This window comes from Pseudophryne corroboree, chromosome 6 (assembly GCF_028390025.1).
Source record: "Pseudophryne corroboree isolate aPseCor3 chromosome 6, aPseCor3.hap2, whole genome shotgun sequence".
Taxonomy (NCBI): domain Eukaryota; kingdom Metazoa; phylum Chordata; class Amphibia; order Anura; family Myobatrachidae; genus Pseudophryne; species Pseudophryne corroboree.
In genome coordinates, this window is record NC_086449.1 from 74370277 (window position 1) to 74386854 (window position 16578).

The following is a 16578-nucleotide window of genomic DNA, read 5'->3' on the forward strand; positions in this document are numbered from 1 at the left end:
CTTGACGCTCGCGGAGGTGACTGCGGCTATTGGTATGTCTCCCAGTGGCAAGGCCCCGGGGTGTGACGGAATTCCCTCAGAAGTATACAAAACTCACGTTGATTTTTTCGGGCCCAGGCTCCATGCCTTATTCCTAGATATATTTACCAATAACGAACTTCCCCCCTCTATGTCAGAGGCAATTATAATAGTGATCCCAAAGCCCGGTAAAGACCCTAGGTCTCCGGATTCCTATAGACCGATATCCCTAATCCCCACCGACGCCAAGATCCTGGCAAAGATATTGGCAGTACGACTTAATACAGTGATCACCTCCCTCGTTCATCCAGATCAGACTGGCTTCATGCCTGGGAAGTCCACATCTATCAACCTACGTAGACTGTATACCATTTTACAACTCCCACGTGACTTCCCTTCTGACTCGGCTGTGGTCTCGCTGGACGCGGCCAAGGCCTTTGACAGTATTGAATGGGCTTATTTATGGGAGGTGATGTCTTGTATGGGCTTTGGGCCCAACTATATCAGATGGACTAAATTACTGTACCAGCATCCGAGTGCCAGGATCTTGGTGAATGGTTATGTATCCCCCTCCTTTCAATTGTCCCGGGGTACCAGACAGGGCTGTCCCCTATCCCCCGCACTGTTTGCCTTGGCCATCGAGCCCTTGGCCTGTTTGATACGATCACACCCAGATATTGTGGGAATTTGCACGGGCTCACGTGAGGATAGGATAGCACTTTATGCCGACGACATATTTTTGCAAGACTACGCCAGGTCAATGTCCGTTCTGCTGCGTGTGATTGAGGACTTTGGTGCTCACTCGGGTCTTTTGATCAACTGGTCTAAATCATATATTATGCCAGTCATAGGCCCCCCTCCTACTGTTCCAAAAATTTCCCTACCATTATGTTGGACAACACAATTTAAATACCTTGGAATCCAAATAACTAATGACCCTTCTGATTTCATCCCTCTGAATCTGGGCCCGACCATGCAGCAGATCGTGTGCAAATCCAAAACCTGGTGTAGGCTTCCATTGATGGTGTCTGGCAGGGTTAATCTCACTAAAATGATCATACTGCCCAAACTCCTATACATTATACTTCAATCCCCCGTATATATCTATCCAACATTCTTTAGGAAACTAAATAGTGTTCTATCCTCACTTGTTTGGGCTAACAAACGACCTAGGATACAATTAAATACTCTCACTAGGCTGCGCTCTGATGGCGGCCTAGCCTTGCCTAATTTCCAGATGTATTACTACGCTGCTCAGATGACTCATATTAGTGTATGGGTGCGGGATTCTGGCGATGATACCTTGCAGTGTGAGTTTATCCGCTGCTATTTTCCTCACCTCTCTCCTATACAGCTGCTGCTGAGTGGGAGCGGGGCCCGGTTTCTTCCCCCTATTATTTTTCAGGCCTTAAAAATATGGCGGGCCCTGAGAGACCTCTTAGGGTACGTCGACCTGGACCCAGACACCCCCCTTTGGTACTCTGACTGGCTTCCTGAGTTGCATGCGCTTGAGGGACGGGAGGTGTGGGCCCCTAGATCGGTGGTCTCTATTTCCCAACTCTACCTAAATGACTCACTCAAATCCTTTCAGCAACTGAAGGATGAGTTTGGCTTACCTAACTCATATTTTTTCAGATACCTTCAACTTCGACATGCCCTCCAGTTCCAGTTTGCGGATTCCCCCCCGCGAATCCTCCCATTTCCCATCAAGACCTTTGTAACTACATTGGGTCGAACTAAGATGGTTTCCCTTGCGTATGGATATCTTCTCACCAAAATCCATGCGGACCCTCTGACACGTCTCCGTGGAAAATGGGAGGAGGATGTAGGTCTCATGGGTGAGGAGGACTGGGCTCTTGCTCTGGAATACCCTGCTACAGTCACCAAGTCCCTCAGATACCAACAAATCCAATTCTTCATTCTACATAGAACATATATGACTCCAGCTAGACTGGCCTCTTTTGGGACTGGCAGATCTGGTCTCTGCCCTAAGTGCGAGGCGGATATGGGAACATTTTGGCATATGGTATGGGATTGCCCAAGACTACGGGTGTTCTGGTCGGGGGTTAGATCGGTGCTGGCGAGTACGGGAGTGACTGGCGGACTGCTTACCCCACAATTCTGTATTTTGGGGATAGGAGGCTCTACTTCTGAGACTGGCCCGGTCGATCTATATGCTCGCAATGTATGTGCCTTGGCTAAGGTTTGCATTGCGAGACTCTGGATGGCCCCTAGCGGCCCTTTAATCTCTGCGCTCAGGACCTTGGTTAACGACACAATACTCAAGGAAAGATATATTTATATGAAACAGAACGCATCGGCCAAGTTTGAAAGAATTTGGTCTCGTTGGCTGGAGTCTCCCCATTCCCACCTGGTCCCTCAATCATAGTGGATACTGAAGAGCTATTGTGCCAATGATCTAATTTATAATGATGTATGTTTAGAAGGCTGACAGCTCAGCTCTGCGGGCCTGCCTTAATACATATGCGACTGATAAGGTCCTAGTTCAGATGACTACTTCTTACTATGTTCTTCCTATGTTTCTTATTTATTTCTTTTTATTTTCTTTTTATGTACCCTTTTGTGGGTTAGTTTAAGGGTAAAAAATTAAAAAACGGACATGTAGATTTATATACTGACTGCAGATGTTGCAGGCTCAGACGGGCTGACCAAATCTATGTAAACGAAGATGTGATTAATGTGATGATGTGAAATGCCGTTGATATGCAATGTCTGTAACTCAATCTACATATTATTGAATAAAAATTACTTTATTAAAAAAAAAAAAAAAGATGGACACTCGAGTAGGTCGGACCATCTCCTTAAGTGTTCTCACCTTGTCCTCTGGTAGGAACACCTTCTAGGCCACAGTATCCAGCAACATCCCCAGGAGCCATTGAGTCAGCTCCAGGTGGGACTTCCAGAAGTTGAGGATTTAACCATGGCGTGACAGAAGTTAGATAGTACGGTCGGATATGGAGCAACAAGAGCTCCCTGGTTCTTGCTTTGATCAGAAGATCATCCAGGTAAGGGACAATATTTACTCCCTGGACCCAGAGCTGGAACATAATCGCCACCATCACCTTTGTGAACACCCTCGGAGCTGTGTATAGGCTGAAGGGCAGTGCCTGGAATTGGTAGTGATTGTCCAGCAGGGCAAAACTCAGGTACACCTAATGAGGTGACTAAATCGGAATATGGAGGTAGGTGTCCTTGATATCCAAGGAAACCATGAATTCCTGTTCTTCCAGGCCCACAAAGATTCTATTTTGAACTTGAACACCTTCAGGTAAGGGTTCAAGGACTTTAGATTCAAAATGGGTCTTACCGAACCATCCCGTTTCGATATCACAAACAGGTTGGAGTAATAACCCTTACCTCATTGTGGTATTGGTACAGGAATAACCAACTTCAGGATGGCATGTTACAACGTAACTTGCATATCTTCCAAAGATGGTAAGCTTGATTTGAAAAATTGTTGGGGAGGAGCACTGTCAAACTCCATCTTATAGCCCTGAGAAATGAGATGAGATATCTGACCCAGGTATCCTGTTAGGAAGCATCCCAGATGTGGCTGAAGTGACGCAGTCGAGCTTCCACCTCTAGATCCCCTCGTGGTGGGTACCATGCGGAGGCCTTAGTGGAAGCAGAACTGGTTGTCTGATCCTCAGAGCTGGTGTTCGCAGGCTCTCTTGACTTACCTCTCGTGCCTCTAGTCACATTGGAGACACCTCTGGTCTTACACCAAAATCTGAGAGACCGAAAGGACTGTACCAATGGCCCCAGGTATTAACGTGGATTTCCCAGCCGTATCTTTGGAAAGCCACGTATCCAATTCAACCCCAAAGAGTCATTCCCCTGAAAAGGGGAGGATTCCCCCCTGCGTTTGGATTCCACATCCGCTATCCAATGAAAAACACAAGGCCCTGCATGCAGACACTGCCATGGCAGAGGTCACAGCATTAATGTTCCCAATCTCCTTGAGGGAATCAGACGATGCGTGTAGTGTCCTAAATGTGCTTTAGGAGAGTCACCATAGTGACCAGGGGCATAGCCCCAGAGAGGCACTCCTGAATTTGAGTGGCACATGAATGAATGGCATGGGTCACCCAGCAACCCGCAATCACCGGCCTTTGCGATATACCTGCTGCCATGTAAATAGATGCGAGTGTAGCTTCTATTTTCCTATCCCCAGGATCCTTTACGGTAAAGGAGCCCGGGCAGGCAGCACCACCTTTTTGGACAGTCAAGTGACTGATTCATCAACCCCTGGGGTTCCTCACAAAATGTCCTACTTTCAGGAGCAAATGGGAAAGTGCGCAAAAATTTTGACACAAAAGACTTGTCTGGATTTTTCCAGGCCATCTAACTCTGTAGAGTCAGGGAAAGTGACATTACGCTGGTTTTATGTAAAGAAAAACGACTACTGTGACAGTGTCCTCTAGAGGGAGCTTTAACACATCTCAGCCAGAATTAGGGGTTCAATTCCCTGAGCAGAATCAGTATCCCCACTAACGGGGTTCAAGTCCTCCCCATCCTCCTGTATACCCTCATCTGTATCAGAGTAGCAGGGATGTGCAGGCAGGGGAGGCAGTGCCTCCCGTGTCAATGATTAAAATAATGAAGATATTTATCACACAGTTATAAATATCTTTTTATTTTAATCATTCCCCCTGTGAAAATGTTGGGCTGGGAGGCAGCGGGAGAGGTGCCTCCCGCTGCTAACATTAAAGTCCGGGCAGCGGGGGGCAGGCAGGGCGAAGCGGCACCTTTACTGGTGGCCTCAATGACTGAGGCGTGCATTCAGCCCCGATAAGCACACCCGTCAGTCCCCCAGATGTGATTGGACAGCGGATCTGCTGTCCAATCAGTAGCAAGCTACATACTAATCCCCCCACTGGCTGCAGCAGGGCCGTGGGCTGTGTGGGCACCCGCTGCAGCCGGCGTTGCTGACTGACTAGAGGTCATAATTGACCTAGTGTCTGAGCGGCGCTACTATGGGAGAGATGTCATGACGTCTCTCCCATAGTAGACTAGCCTGCGGCTGGAGACGGAGGGCAGCGCAGCAGGAGCGGTAAGTATTGTGTGTATTTTATTTTGTGTGCGTTTGCGGCGCTACTGGGGCACAACTACTGGGCTCACTGGCACAGTTACAGGGGTCACTGACACCGCTACAGGGGTCACAACTGCAAGGAGATAATTGTGGCCAAGCCCCTTCCCTATGAAGAAGCCACACCCTGGGCACCACAAGGTCTAGAACCTGCCCTGTGTCCAATCACCCACAGGCGGCGCTGGAGGCTGAAGTGGCGGCGCCTGTGTGCCTGAGAGAGTTCGGTGGCCAGGTAGGACCCCCCCTCGTCCCTCCTCCAGCATGGCACCTGTGTGCAGTGGCCGGGTAGGAATCCCCCCTCTCCTCATTCCTCCTCTGGCGCCTGCTCTGTCCTCCCAGCCAGCAGCAGCACTCTCCTGTCTGTGCTAGCGTCCTCCCGCGTCAGTGAGTGCATAATATTCATTCATTTCTCCATTTCTCTCTCCTCCTGTGGATTACTTCGTTTTTAAGTATAATTTCATTTTTACAGGTACCCCTATTGGATTCTACATGGACAAGTGGACGTGATCAGCGTGGGATGTAGGCAAGTATGTGTGTGTAAGTGTGTTTTAATAAATTTTTACTTTCACGGTGTGTGTGTGTGTTTTTATTTGGGTCTTTTTTGTTGTAGAACTACAGGTACCAGTGGGCCTGTTATTTACCCACATGCTGGTACTTGAGGTTCGCCAAGTATCAGCAAGCGGAGGCTTGCTGGGACTTGTAGTTCCACAACATAAAATATCTATTTATTTTTTACACACTAATGGCTATCAGTTGATGGTGGGCAAGTTTGTAAGCCATTGGCGGTGGCAGCAGGCATTGGTTCAGAGGCAGTAGCGGACATTGGCTCGGCTGCGGTAGGGGTCATCAGCAGGATTCGGCGGACATTATGGCTGTAGTGCCTCACCAGCCACTGACCTCACGCCACTGGAGAGTAGAGCAGGCAAACCACGCTTTTGTGGTCCTGCATGAGTGGAGGGGGGCTGAGCAACATCTGCCCTAGCAGCTAAATCTGCAACAGCCTGTTGTAGTGGCTGAGTTTTCTGAACATTAGCAGCGAGCTGGGATGACTGTTTTAAGAGACCCTAGCCAGTGGGGCTCTGGACCCTCTCCCACAGCCCCTTCACCGATGTGCAGATTGGCTGCATTGTTCACATGAAACAGAATCAGATGATAATGGAGAGAATCTGGTGTTTCATACACTGCACAGCTTGTGTTTACCCATGTTTCACAGTAAGCACAATGACATACACATACAGTAATATATTGCAAGCCTGTCCTACTGTATGTGAGGAGACACAGGACACCCGCACACCCCTAGCTGTACAGCCAAGTAAGGCTGCCAGCTAACTTTATCACAGAAAACACAAAAATTCTGTCCTGCAGAGGACCCAGATAGTGTACAATAGCAGCTCTCCCCCTTTGCTACACCCTGTACCAGATATCCAGCATGTCTGAGGAGTCAGGAAGCACTGTGTGCGCGGTCTGTGGCTGCATTAAGCAGAGGAAGGCGCCAAAATGCCTCTGGTCCAGCTCTGCCCACTCCAACGGCACTGGAGCTATAGTTTATACTGGCAATGTCTCCTTTCAGCTTAAAAAAACATAAGTGCTAGTCTAAGCGATTGTGAGCCAGTCTACACGGGGGACCTTATAGCAGGACCCCCAGGAGGGTCCCGTACGCTGTGCCAGCATTCAACCGCACAGTGAAATGGGGGACACCCCTAGCGGGACCCCTGTTTGTACTCGCCAGAGATGTCACCTTCAGGCAGTGTTAGGGGTGAGCGGCGTGCTGTGGCTGTGACAGAATGCACAGTGCCCCCACCCCCACAGTGCAGGTATGCTGCTGCCCAAACAGCATACCAAAAACATTTTAAAAGAAATTGAAGAAAACTTGAGCTCAGAGATGTGCATCCTCTGAGGGCACTTTTTTCTTAACTGCCTGTGGGAGGGGGCATAGAGGGGAGGAGCCAGCATACCCAGGTGAAGAAATTTAAAGTGCACCGGCTCCTTTGGACCCCATTGTACTAGACTCCCCAATATCCCTTATGGATGCTAAAGAAATTAGGTCATGAAGTGGAGAATGACATTATCACTGGCCACAAAACTAAGCAGCCATTAGTCAGTGCATGTTAGCACAGCAAGGCTGCAAATCTGTCACCCACACCCTGCCTGCATAGAGAAGCTCCACCCACCTGCTACAGAGCATGCCCAGAAACAACCTTTAGGCAATTAAAAAAGCCAGCTACTGGGCTATATTTGGATTTCCCCCAAAGACTCAAGGGGTCCCTAAAGGTGGGAAAAACTTAGCCCCAAGTTCTGCAGCCCAAAAAATTAGTATATGGCAGAGTTGGGTACATCCCGATACTACGGCATTTTCTTTATATAAGGAAAAGCTTCACCACATTTATGGTGGATAGGGTGGAGACCATGTTTGAAAAGGAGAGAAGAGTAGGTCTATTTGTGATGTTAATGAGCGCTACATCGCCATGTTCTCTACCAGTGCATAGGGGGATTCATAACAGTTTGAATTTGACATCTTGGTACAGGCTGAGAACACTAGATGGCAATCCTCCAATTGCTTTACAGATTGGATACACAAACTTTCATATGGTGCAGGAAGTCACCCACTTCATTTACATTATCAATTTGTATTTTACACTTTGGTAACACCTTATAAAACATTAGTCATGTCTTTACTTAAACATGATGCCAACAATGTATTCCACCACCAGAAAGTTATATTTTAGTTGCTAATGCCAGCATATCATTTTGTATAATTTGCTCTTACATTGTACATGCAATTAGCGATCCAGATTGCTTTATAAATCAAATGGTTACAAATCTCCATATAATACAGGAAACAAGAGTCCATTATCTGTGTGTACTTTATACTTTAGTAACATTCTATTATAGGTCATTATTATTTTTTTGTACTTAAATGTAAAGGTTCGCAATGATTTATGCGACCAGAAAGTTATATATTTTGTTACTAATGCTAGCAAATAACTTTTGTACAATTCGCTTTTACGTTGTATATTCTGTTATGCTTTAATAAAAAAAAAAAAAATTAAAAAAGTAATCTAAAAAACGCTACTGCAAGAGACTCAGCTCAAATGATGTTCCACGAGCCGACACTGGTCACTGCATGGATCACCGGAACACTCAACTGTCACTCACTGCACATGGTAGATGTATTACCCTCCAATATGGGGGAGAAGCAGTATCCGCTTCTCCCCCATGTTAGACACTGGCAGAGTTTGCACACCCACAGGGGGTCCATATCAGCGTTGCGATCTAACAGATAGCAGATGTGTGGGCAATGTATGAATGGTCAGCATCACTGACCGTGCCAACACCTGCAGCTGTCAGTTTCGATGCCCATACACCACAGCAGGGACAGTTGTCCCTGGCTGTGGCGGGTGCCAGCTCCAGACTGCACTGGGGATCTCGCGTTGAGTAGAGATCCTGCGTAGAGGAGCCAGCCAGGCAGTCAGACACGGCTCATCAGCTGAGCTCATGCGCTGTGCTCAGGGGACATTGACAGGGGGAAGATTTTACTCCTCCACTTCGGCAGACAAGATGTTAAGACATCTTGTCAAATTCCCTTCCTGCATCGCCTCTAATGGGGTGAAGCAGGAAGTGTTCTAGCGGCACGATGCATGCCACTATAATACATGTACCTGTACATGTGCACTGTGCTATTGCTTCACACATGTATCAGGCTTATGGCCCCCAAGCACTTGTGCGACCACAGGCAGTTCAGGTGCGGTAAAATTGCACAAGAACTGCCAAAGTGATTACCATGCCATCAATTGCATGGTAATCACGTGATGGGCACATCACCACCGAATGGGGGAGCAGCCTCTGCCCGCTCCCAGCAGGTGCCCATCGCAGCACGATGTATTGCATGTGTTTTAAAAAAACACATGCGATCGCACTGCGATGCAAGAAATTTATGTGCAACTCATACTATCATGAGACGCAACATTCAAACAGTGTGCCCACGTATTGTGTCTCATAGTACCTTAAACGTGCATACAGTCCTTCGGTTTCTCACACATGCGGTTGAAATCGAAGGATAGCACCTAATATCTCACAAGTGTATGGTCACCATTAGTCTGTGTATTGCTGTTGGAGCTCCTGCTCCAGGTCTGATTGTGTCTGTACTATCGGTGCACCATGGCAACGCCCCATCCTACATGTCACCACTGCAAGCCCCCCAACCTGCTAGTTACACCAAGCATGCCACAACTTTTATAGTCCGATCCTGCTCGACAGGATTACATTACTACATCTAACAAGAAGCGCAGCCCCAACACTCATCATACACCAGCCCTGAATGCCCTCTTACCTTCTCCATGTTTGTCGGTGAACTGGAATGCTTGCACCAGGCGTAGGACCTCGTCCACAGAGCGGCCAACTGGCAGATCATTGATGGTAATCTGACGGAGGATCCCTTTGTTGTCTATGATAAACAGACCCCTGAGAAAGAAAGTGTTAGTTTCTCTGGCAGGTAAACATGCTAAATGCTTCCCCAATGTCCCAAACACCACATTCTAGGACACTTACCTAAACGCAACACCATCATCCTCTTTCAGAACACCGTAGTCCCTGGAAATGGAGTGCTTTAGGTCAGACAACAGAGGAATGTTCATGGGTCCCAGACCCCCTTCCTTGCGAGGAAGATTTGTCCTGAGATAATGGGAAGAGGAGACTGTATATTGCAGCAACTATTAAATATTCATTGGTTGATCAATACTCCAAGTAAATGGGCATTTGTGAAAGTCCCAGTTTTAAACATATAAGGGAGATCATAGCTCTGATCAGTCTTTGCAGAACAAGATTCCTCCTCATCTGAAGCTATGAGCCAAAGCATGGAGCTCACAATAGGTCAACCCAGCCAGTTACATACTATCCTTATTCACCTGTCCTGTATTGAAGGACTGGGCAGATAAGAGTTCACTTTCGTTGTGAACTGCAACCATCTCTTAGAAACTGATTCAGAACAGGTCAGAGGGACTACCCTACTGCAAAACTTTAATTTCTAGGTATCCAAGGTCATCCTTCATCAAGGCTGCAACATAACCACATGCTGGCCTGGGTAGCCACCGCCAACAGTCTCCATGAGATATTCGACCTAAGCCATGGAGGGTGCCCTACCCAAAACTAAAGTATAATGCAATAGCTTACACCCCAGATAAGAGTATTAGGATATTTAGATATCCATAACATCTGAGGTAGCCTTCAGCTGTACAAGGCAACCACAACATGAAACCTCAAAACGCAGTTTCCAGGGCTACACTTCGCACCACAAAACCTGACAATGTTTGTTACGGGCAAGCACCCACGTGGCCCCAGAAACTGATGCGCCAGCCTTGCAGTAACAGAACACCAGCTGGAGACTACAGATAAGAGGTACTCCTGAAGAACAGTTACTTTGAGATGTCTGCATTGCATTTGCAGGGTGGAGACTGGCAGAACGCTGCTGAGATAAAGACACTCCCAACAATTAACACACCCTTACATGTATTGCAGAGTTTCCACATCTTTCCATTAACACATTATTAACCAGAGATCAATAGAACTGAACAGTTCACTTCAAGGTTCCAGTATTGTGCACCTTTGACCAAGTATGCTGTAGACCTTTAACATGGGTGTTCTAGCTTCCAAGAAAACTGCACTGCTGGGACACCAATAAACAGTCCTTTATGATTAAGACTTACAAGTCAATCTTCCTGGCCATACGTAAGGGGGCAGGGAAGTAGACTCATCATAAACTAGTTTCTCTGGTGATCCGCATGACTAAGCCAATTAGTAACCTGCTCACATACCACAGCAGTTATGACCCTATAGCACACATGAGGACAGCAGAAGGGTCTCACCATGCCAGGTGGGAGAAGTGGGAGTCGACAGAGGCCCCAATGATTTCACAACCAATCTTGCGGAACTCGTCGGCGTGCTCGCTGAAGGCAATGATCTCCGTGGGACAGACGAAGGTGAAGTCCAGCGGGTAGAAGAACAGCACAACGTATTTACCTGCCGGAAAAAGGATACTTAGCAAGCAGCCCACGCATCACTCAACCTAATACTCAGACACATGAGCAGTAGCATCACAGCGCAACTACAGCTTAAGGGGTCCTACAGAAAACTAACATTCCATAGTCAGAAAGTGTCTTTATACATGACATCTCAACCAGCTTAAACAACCACTTATGGGCAGATCCAATTACGTAGCTGCAAGACTTACAGGGTGTTTAACAGCCAGTGCTAATTTTCTGGCGAGGTAAGGCCACAGCTAATGAGCACTAACCCATAGTTCCTGGGTTCCGTCTAGAGCTATGGAATTACAACACGTGCTAAGCATCAAAGGGTGAATTTGGCTCAGATTTTTCCCCACAGTTCTGAAGGCACAAAGTAAAAATCTGCATTAAGGGGGTCATTCCGAGTTGTTCGCTCGGTAAATTTTATCGCATCGCAGTGATTTTCCGCTTAGTGCGCATGTGCAATGTTTGCACTGCGACTGCGCCAAGTAAATCTGCTATGAAGTTAGGTATTTTACTCACGGCTTTTTCTTCGTTCAGGCGATCGTAATGTGATTGACAGGAAGTGGGTGTTTCTGGGCGGAAACAGGCAGTTTTATGGGCGTGTGGGGAAAAACGCTACCGTTTCTGGGGAAAAACGCGGGAGTGGCTGGAGAAACGGAGGAGTGACTGGGCGAACGCTGGGTGTGTTTGTGACGTCAAACCAGGAACGACAAGCTCTGAACTGATCGCAGATGCCGAGTAAGTCTGGAGCTACTCAGAAACTGCACAGAGATGTCTTTTCGCAATATTGAGAATCTTTCGTTCGCAATTTTACTATGCTAAGATTCACTCCCAGTAGGCGTAGGCTTAGCGTGTGCAAAGCTGCTAAAAACGGCTTGCGAGCGAACTCGGAATGACCCCCAAAGTGCACACTCAGGGCTTACAGTGCAGGGTAGAGGGCATTTCTTGAGTAGCTCCAGACGGAACAGCAGCCACGCTGCAAATCCCACAACACAGGGGTAAATGTATGAAGCAGTGATAACAATTGAGAAGTGAGCCAGTGGAGAAGTTACCCATGGCAACCAATCAGCTGCTCTGTAATTTTATAGTATGCAAATTATAAATGTTATGTCAATGCCGATTGGTTGCCATAAGCAACTTCCCCACTGGCTCACTTCTCCACTCTTATCACTGCTTCATACATTTACCCCTGAATCTGCCCCTTAGTTTATTTAACCAGTATTCAGGTCACTAAATTAAACACTATGTGCAGACATCAGATTTATAGGAGTGTTTAGACAACAGATATATATTTTCTTGTGATTTATAGTGAAACACTAGTAGTCCTTCCATAAATTCTGGAGCAGAACGTATTGAATGACCACATTTAGACTGGGTATACCATTAAACAATACATCTGTCAGTAGCTCAGAACCTATCCCTAGAATTCAAATGCCCACCCAGTTGTGGGGTCTGGCTGTGTATGCTTACCAATAGTCTGTCAGCAGATAGGTCTGTATAATGTGTACTCAGCATAGACAACCCTTTACATCCAATACCCCATTAACAGGTAGGGGGCGGGATGGGGTTGGACCGCCTAGGGCACTCACCATTTGAAAGCAACCGCAGCGGCTCCCTGGCAGTAACCCATGCACGATGCAGCCATGCCAGCCAAGAGTCACTTACCCCGATAATCTGACAGCTTGATTTCCTTGAATTCTCCCTTCACCACAGCTGTGGCCTGGAAATCTGGGGCCGGCTTCCCAATGTGAGCGTTTCCTGCTGCCATGATCTCTATAATACACAGAATAGAAACATATGGATTGACGTAAACATTAAGCGACTGTCACCATTACCCAGGGTAAGACTCATGTACTAAGCGGCCCGTGCCTGCATCTTAAACAACCTCACCCTCCTGCTGAGTACAAGCAGCACGCTATGGAATGGGAGCTTACTGAGGGTTACCACAGAGAAGGAATGCACACCACAAAGGGCCATGTTCAATTAGCAGCTAATGATGGGGAATAGAGTGCACTCATTATACTAATAAAAGTTATGATCTTATGGGCATCCTGCAGTTAAGAAAGTGCCACATGGGGGGAAAAAAAAATATCTCTCGTTATATAATATATATCTAAAGTGAATGTTCCAAAGCAGCCCCTTTAGGACTCTATGACCATCACACACAGCCCTGCACTCACCGCCCCTTCCGTCTCGTACAGTGACCAGGCCCCACCAGGACAGACCCTTATACAGCTTCGGACCGTACCACACTGGGGAGGATACAGGGGACGTCTAACCAGCTTCAACTGAATGAATGAACGAACGAACGAACGCCGGGCGGAAAGCCCTGTGCTATGAATTGTTGCTCACTGTGGAAGGAGATAACAGGGAGATACAACTGGTGGAGCGCAGTATGGCAATAGGAAGAAAGAGGTCACCCCCCCCCCCCCCATTCTGTACTGCCGGATGAGCTCGCCCGCACCTGCAGCCTGCCGCGCGCCGCTACGATGATGATGATGATGATGATGCTGCGGGCTATATAGAGTCAGTGCGTCCTCTATGTATGGGATCATGTGACACAGACACTCCCCCTGCTGGCTGCTCTGTGTGGCTGCACTGCATGCATTGCATTATATAAATTCCAGCATGTTATAGTGTCCCTCATTTCCTGGTAAAAGCACTGGAAATGACACTGGACATCTCACACTATGGGGCTCATCTATCAATGAGTGACAAAACTTGTGGATGCTGAAACTTGCTGCGTACGATAAATGGTGTTCCGGCCAATCAGCTTCAAACTGTTATGTTTGAAAAGTGACAGTTGTGAGCTGATTGGCTGGAGCACCATTTATTATAAGCAACAAGTTTTATCACTCATTGATAAATAGGCCCTTACGTTTATACAGTGCATCTGGAAAATATTCACAGCGCTTCACTTTTTCCACATTTTATGTTACAGCCTTATTTAAAACTGGAATAAATTCATTTTCTCTTACGTCCTAGAGGATACTGGGAATCCATTTAGTACCATGGGGTATAGACACCACTTGGAGCCATGGGCACTATAGAAGTGTGCTGGCTCCTCCCTCTATGCCCCTCCTACCAGACTCAGTTTAGAAAATGTGCCTGACGGAGCTGGTCACATCTCTAGAAGCTCCTGAAGAGTTTTCTGCTTCGTGGGACTTAGGGGGGAGAATGGCCCATCCCCACTAAGGGTTAATGGTCCCGTTCCCCGCTGACAGGACGCTAGTTCCTGAAGGAACTATTTGCAAGCGAGCGTACATTCCCGCAGCACACCGCCACCCCCAACAGAGCCAGAAGAATGAAGAGTGGTGAATACTAAGCCGGCGTCCCGGATAGCAAGTCACCGGCATTATGGCGGAATTAGGGTACGGAAACGCACGGCTACTAACGGGGTGGACTGAGTCTCCAGACTTAGTACACAGTGGGGGTCATTCCGAGTTGTTCGCTCGTTTCCGATTTTCGCTAAGCTGTGATTAGTTGCAAATTGCGCATGCGCAAGGCACGCAGGGCTCATGCGCTTTGTTATTTAACACAAAACTTAGCTGTTTTGCAGTGGCTTCTGTGGCGCTTTTCAGTCGCACTGGTGTTCGGTAAATGACAGGAAAGGGGCGTTTCTGGGCGGTAACTCAGCGTTTTTCCGGCGTTTGCAAAAAAACGCAGGCGTGTCAGGGAAAAACGCGGGAGTGTCTGGAGAAACGGGGGAGTGGCTGGCCGAACGCAGGGCGTGTTTGTGACGTCAAACCAATAACTAAATGGACTGACCTGATCTCAATTCGTGAGTAGGTCCAGAGCTACTCAGAAACTGCAAATAATAAGATTTTAAACCTACCGGTAAATCTTTTTCTCGTAGTCCGTAGAGGATGCTGGGACTCCGTAAGGACCATGGGGTTAGACGGGCTCCGCAGGAGACATGGGCACTTTAATAAAGACTTTGGATCTGGGTGTGCACTGGCTCCTCCCTCTATGCCCCTCCTCCAGACCTCAGTTAGAGAAACTGTGCCCAGAGGAGACGGACAGTACGAGGAAAGGATTTTAGTTAATCTAAGGGCAAGATTCATACCAGCCACACCAATCACACCGTATAACCTGTGATATACAATCTAGTTAACAGTATGAACAACAACATATCATCAGTCCATAACCGACTAAACTGTAACATAACCCTTATGAAAGCAACAACTATATACAAGTCCTGCAGAAATAGTCCGCACTTGGGACGGGCGCCCAGCATCCTCTACGGACTATGAGAAAAAGATTTACCGGTAGGTTTAAAATCTTATTTTCTCTAACGTCCTAGACCTAGAGGATGCTTGGACTCCGTATGTACCATGGGGATTATACCAAAGCTCCCAAACGGGCGGGAGAGTGCGGATGACTCTGCAGCACCGAATGAGCAAACAGGAGGTCCTCCTCAGCCAGGGTATCAAACTTATAGAACTTTGCAAAGGTGTTTGACCCCGACCAAGTAGCAGCTCGGCACAGATGTAATGCCGAGACGCCTCGGGCAGCCGCCCAAGACGAGCCCACCTTCCTAGTGGAATGGGCCTTAACCGATTTTGGTAACGGCAATCCTGCCATAGAATGCGCCTGCTGAATCGTGTTACAGATCCAGCGAGCAATAGTCTGCATTGATGCAGGGCCGCCAACCTTGTTGGCTGCATATAGGACAAACAGTGCTTATGTTTTTCTGATCCTAGCCGTTCTGGCCACGTAAATCTTCAAAGCTCTGACCACATCAAGGGACTCAGAATCCTCCAATTCCCGTGTAGCCACAGGCACGACAATAGGTTGGTTCATATGAAAGGATGAGACCACCTTAGGTAGGAATTGAGGACGGGTCCGCAATTCCGCTCTATCCATATGGAAAACCAGATAGGGGCTTTTATGTGATAAAGCCGCCAATTCCGAAACTCGCCTCGCCGAAGCCAAGGCTAACAACATGACCACCTTCCAAGTGAGATATTTCAACTCCACTGTTTGAAGTGGTTCAAACCAATGTGACTTAAGAAAACTTAACACCACGTTAAGGTCCCAAAGTGCCACCGTAGGCACAAAAGGAGGCTGAATATGCAGTACTCCCTTCACAAAAGTCTGTACTTCAGGCAGAGAGGCCAATTCCTTTTGAAAGAAAATGGATAAGGCCGAAATCTGAACTTTAATGGAGCCTAACTTTAGGCCCAAATTCACTCCAGTCTGTAGGAAGTGAAGAAAACGGCCTAGATGGAATTCTTCCGTAGGAGCATTCCTGGCCTCGCACCAAGAAACATATTTTCGCCACATTCGTGATAATGTTTAGATGTCACGCCCTTCCTAGCCTGTATTAGCGTAGGAATGACCTCATCCGGAATACCCTTTTCCGCTAGGATCCGGCGTTCAACCGCCATGCCATCAAACGCAGCCGTGGTAAGTCTTGGAACAGAC

The 16578-nt window shown here is 47.5% G+C and overlaps 1 protein-coding gene across 1 annotated transcript in view; it reads right to left on the minus strand.

The window, feature by feature from the left end:
* PRDX2 (peroxiredoxin 2) overlaps positions 1 to 13440 on the minus strand; it is a 35713-nt gene extending 22273 nt beyond the window's left edge. Inside the window, exons 1-5 of the mRNA XM_063931189.1 lie at positions 13332 to 13440; positions 12817 to 12924; positions 10990 to 11143; positions 9677 to 9799; positions 9459 to 9589 (exon numbers count right to left, since the gene is read on the minus strand). Of these exons, the coding sequence (XP_063787259.1) occupies positions 9459 to 9589; positions 9677 to 9799; positions 10990 to 11143; positions 12817 to 12919 (511 nt within the window). The 5' untranslated portion in view covers positions 12920 to 12924; positions 13332 to 13440. The remainder of the gene's footprint in view (positions 1 to 9458; positions 9590 to 9676; positions 9800 to 10989; positions 11144 to 12816; positions 12925 to 13331) is intronic.
* Positions 13441 to 16578: the final 3138 nt, after the last annotated feature.